The 5,088-nt window shown below is 46.0% G+C and overlaps 1 protein-coding gene across 1 annotated transcript in view; it reads left to right on the top strand.

Moving 5' to 3' along the window:
- The first annotated feature begins 4,744 nt into the window (after window positions 1–4,744).
- Window positions 4,745–5,088, top strand: part of C2CD4B (C2 calcium dependent domain containing 4B) — a 746-nt gene continuing 402 nt past the window's right edge. Inside the window, exon 1 of the mRNA XM_029952252.1 lies at window positions 4,745–5,088. Coding sequence (XP_029808112.1) covers window positions 4,783–5,088 — 306 coding nt within the window. The 5' untranslated portion in view covers window positions 4,745–4,782.

Raw genomic sequence — 5,088 nt, 5'->3', positions numbered from 1 at the left:
ATGTTCTCTCTCTTATCCTCACAAAAGATCAGAGGTAAAATAAGATTAACAGATTAGAGTGGGCTCAGAGGATTTTACTAACCTGGCCAAGGTCACACGTGTAGAAAGTGGCAGAGTGGGATTGTTAACACGGTTGAGATATCCAAAATTTGCTGGTATGCCTTCTCTTCACTTTGAAGGAAGATCATAGAAAAGGGGTCTTTGACCAAACCTGGGCAGTCGTAGGTTTTCAGGAGATGTGATGTTTGAACAGAGTCCCAGGATATCTTGAAGGCAGGTGGGGGCGGGGTGCAGAATATGAAAAAGAACAGGAAACAGGAAGCTTGCATTGAATAGCTTTATGACCTACAAAGTATTTTGTAGTTCCCATTCTATCTTCAGGAAAGAATGTTCATCTTCCACATTTAATAGATAAAAACAAGTCATATCGGAGGTGCAATGACTTGCTCAAGGACACAGAAAAAGTAAATTGCAGGGCTAGAGGTCAAAGTCAGCTGTGAGGATGCCAGATCCTGGGCTCCTGCTCCAGCGCTGTGACAGCTATAAAGAAAAAACCTTCACTACATTATTTTCCATTATAATTTCATTTTTTATTTTATCCAAAATGTTACCAGATTTTATCAGTACTTCCCTTCTTTCATTTTATCTGAGCATGAAGGCTTGCTCAAACTAACTTTCAATGAAAGTTTATGAACCAGGGCATAAATTGATAAAAATTTCAATGCCCACAAGAAAGAAATTGTGTTGGTGTTTTATATTCCCATCTAGTTCTGGGCTTTGAAACCACATCTTTGTCCAGTTGAGATGTTAAGGGATATATAATTTTGCATATTGTTAATTTCTTTGAATGCTCCAACAGAAACCTGCTTCTCTGTTGCTACAGTCTTCTTGATGACAGTTTTCCATGATTTTATTTTTTTCTGTAAAGGAGACAAGGCCATTCCCACACCACTGGACACTCAGACTCGTTCCTCACTGGTTTTCCAAGGCTAGTGCACCATGAGGTCCTGTAGGATTTCTCACTGCCCCAAGACTTCGCAAGGGAGCTTTCTTTCTCTGCCTTCACATCTTGTTCATCCCATTCTAGGGGTGTGAGTATTGGGTATGTGTCAACTGGAACCCCATTCAGGGTTCCTGACACAGATAATGCATGCCTTTTCCACTTTTACCAAGTCAGGCTCTAGCCCCTAAGTTCCCTGGGTCTTTGTTATGTAAATCACCTCAAATCCCATTCTGGAACGAAATATGTTATAAATAAAGAGAGTGAATAGACTTCCTGGGAGGATAAGGATTCTGTTTCCAAATGATACAGCACTGCTGTGCAAAACCAGTGATTTCCTGCTTTTAACAATTGCATGTCTTAATCTATTAGGTGCTGGAATAGACAATAAGGTGTGTAGTTTAACCCAAGGCTGGGGGAACAAAGGTCCCTTTCTCTTCTGCTTAAGAAAAGGTGATGGATTCAGAAGAAATAGCTTTGAGGGAGGCACTCTGGGGAAGTGGTTATAAGCACACAGGGTAATGAGCCAAGGGTGGATCTGGAGTTTTCTCCCGACCCTGCTTTTAATGGCCGTGAGCCCCTGGGCAAGTCGCTTACTCTCTATGAGCCACGGTTTCTGCATCCTTAACTTTCTTAGAGGATTGTTTAGGGATTAAATAAGACCCAGTGTATAGTGAAGGTTAAGTAAACATGAATATTATCCTTGGGCTTGTTTCTTTGAAATAACAGTCTCAAAACTTTGAATACAAGATGATGGTGGACCTGACATGGTCAAAAGGCACAAAATAATGAAACAACTGGAGTGATCAGAGTTTCCATTGAAGGCTTATTTTTTACTTTTTCCCAGTGTAATTTCATAACCAGGAAGAAAATCAGGCCTCTAACTGTGGATACAGCCTGCAGCTATGGGCTTAAATGAATGAATGACTGGAGTGTGTTCTTGGGTAAGTAATTTAATTTCCCTGTATCTTGCTTTCTCTTCTGTAGAATACTGATTCATGGAAAACTAATGGTTTTGGAAAATCCTCTAGATAGAGCCTGGGTTTCCAGCCATGCTTATCTTGTCCTAGGAATATGAGAGTTCTAGCAGCATAATTCTGCAAACCCCACAGCCCCCTTTTGGTGGCATTTCCCCACAGATGGAATATTTGTGTGTTCACGTCGTAAAGGCCCTTGGAAGAGCCGTCTTCATTGAGATCTAATTTGAAATGAGCTGGCACATGCAGGTATGTTCTGCTCTAGAGAAGACCATTTGCCCACTAATTTGCAGATTGGCCTAAAGAATCAGAGGGAATGATCCGGGCAGAGACCCAGAGACCCCTCGGCTTGCAAGTTTGGTTTTGGAAAGAATGGTTATTACATCCTGGTTGCATGCTTCATGTTTGTCCTATCAAAAAAGCACATTCTAAAGGAGAACAGTGATCAATTAAGAAAGAAAATATTATGGGGCACCTCGGTGGCTCAGTCAGTTGTACCGGACTCTTGGTTTCTACTCAGGTCATGATCTCATGGTTTATGAGTTCAAGCCCCAAGTGGAGCTCTGCCATGACATTGCAGAACCTGCTTGGGATTCTCTCTCTTTCTCTCTGCCCCTCCCCCCGCTAGTATGCTCATGCTCTCTCAGTCTCTCTCTCTGTCAAAATAAATAAACTCAAAAAAAGAAAGAAAATACTAATTACTAACAAGGGGAAACTGTTACTCTCCTTACCTCTAATGATTTGGAAATAATGGTCTTATTGAAAAGCAAGGACAGTGGAAAATACTTAATAGTTGACTGACTTGCTTTAAGAATTAACATTATGAGTATAAAGTGCAATAGCACACACACACACGTGTGCACATACACACACTGTCTGACACACTACAGACTTGGTGAATTATATTGAACTGAGTGAATGGAGACGGAGGAAGAAAGGAAAAAGAGAAGGAAGAAATTAGCCAAAAGCTGGGACTTAGGAAACAAGGTCAGATTCATAGTTTCAATGACCCTGGACAAGTCTCTTCACTATGCCTCAGTTTCTCATCTGGTAAACAGAAGCAAGGTCCACCTCACTGGTTCGTTGTGAGACACTGAACAACGCAGTTAGAGAGATATGTGGTTAAAAGCACCTGACAGTCATAAGACCTGGATGGTAGATCAGGTTCAATTCCACACAATATAGTTTACTCAAATATTTACTGAGCACTTATTATTTGCCTGGCATTGTATTCCAGGTTCTGGAATTGGATAAAAATTAATAAGACAGCTAGGTTTGTCCCTTGTATAGGGTAACTGGGATGGAGGCAGACAGATTCCGAATCACAGCACTTTTACTTTATTTTAACTGCATTCAAAAGCGGTCTTCCCAAAGTCCCTGACTGAGTCACCCCAGTCTTTGCTCTCAAGAATTTTATAGTCTAGTAGGGAGGACAAACCTGTAAACCAAAAATTCCATAGCAGCATGCTAAATGCAGCAATGGTGGTACATAAAATATGTACAAAAGGGCTGAGCAACTGCAGAGGGGGAGTTGGGTAAAGGGTCCTGAAGGGGATGCTGTCTGGTTGAATTACAGAAAATAGACAGGAGTTCCTGCAGAGAAAGAATATTTTAGGTAACAGGAAGCATTACATGCAAAGTCAAATAAACAGGAAGTCGCTAGTTTGAGGTTCTGCCACTCAATAGCTTTATTTAACCTTTATGGAATTTCCTCAAGTCCCTCCCGGCTTCCAGTTTTCTCATATTAGAAAATGAAGGTTGGGGGAGGGGTGGAGAGGCAACATAGATTTTCTGTGAGGGACTTTTTAACTGGTACCCACCGCTGAAGCAGAGAGAAACGAGTAGCTTCGGAAATATAACATTATTTTTAGGGTATGAGCCAGAGGCCCCGTCTTTGGTGACAAAAGATGACCATCTGCAGTGATCCAGAAATTTTTGCATAATTCACCCACTCCAATTGTATTTATGGCATTGACTGTGCCCTGCTTTATGCTGTTAAGGAGGCCACCATCCAGCAGAGGGAGACGTGTAGTAAGCACACAAATACCATGGAAACCATATTGTTCTGCACGTGGTGGGTGCGTGGAGGCAGTAAAATAGAAGAACCTAGGGCATGTCCCTGTGCAGGGTGACAGGATTTAGCTCCTACCAAAAAGGAACTTCCTGCTTCTTCATCCCTGTTTCACCTTCTCCAACAGGCCGCTAGCATTTTCCACCACCAGTTCTCCCTGGGCAGGGCGACCAGGCGTCCTCTCTTCATCTGCGACCTTTTCCAGGCCTGTGTAAGGGGCTCCACGCACACAGAGTGGATGCAGGTCCCAGGGCACACCCAAGCACCCACTGCAGGGCCCCCACCGGCGGCGGGCAGGGGTGGCTTGGAAGGCGGGCTGTCACTGGCTCCAGGGGTTGGGCTCTCGGCCAGCTGGGCGGGACTCAGGCCGCCAGTATAAGAGCGGAGCGCCACTGTCCTGGCCAGAGTGCTGAAGCTGGCGCGCCAGCCAGGACCTTGAGGCAACGGGCACTGAACTTGAAACTCTTGACCACGACTGACTGAAGAAGGAAAGGTCCGATTTCGATTTCTTCGATTATTTAATACCAATGAATGGAATGCGGGCAGATTAGTGAGTGCAGGAGAGCTCGGCTTGGATTGGCCAGGGGCCGGAGGCCCGTTGGTACCCCTCGGAGGGCCCCGGGTAGCGCTCCACACTCAGCAGCTTCTCTCTCTCTCTCTCTCTCTCTCTCTCTCTCTCCTCTCTCTCTCGCAGGAGGGCTTCTTGCCACCACTCTCAGCAGCTGCCTCGGACGATGCGGCTCCTCGGGAAACTCCGCGCCTCCCCTCCAGAACCCGCTTTCTCCAACGTGCTCACGCCTGCCCGCATCCCCGAGTTCTGCATCCCGCCGCGGCTGCCCGCGTCCTGCGCGTCCGAGTCTCCGCTTCCGGCCGCCGCTCTGCCCCGGCGCTGCGCAGCCGAGCCGGACCTGTGGCCCAGAGCAGCCGACGACAGCGCGGGGCACACGGACTGGGACCCGCGCTCGCAGGCAGCGCTCTCGCTGCCGCACCTGCCCCGCGCGCTCACGGTCTACGGCTTCTGCGCGCTGCTCGAGAGCCCG

The sequence above is a fragment of the Suricata suricatta genome, chromosome 9 (genome assembly GCF_006229205.1).
Source record: "Suricata suricatta isolate VVHF042 chromosome 9, meerkat_22Aug2017_6uvM2_HiC, whole genome shotgun sequence".
Taxonomy (NCBI): domain Eukaryota; kingdom Metazoa; phylum Chordata; class Mammalia; order Carnivora; family Herpestidae; genus Suricata; species Suricata suricatta.
This window is presented reverse-complemented; position numbering and strand designations above follow the sequence as displayed.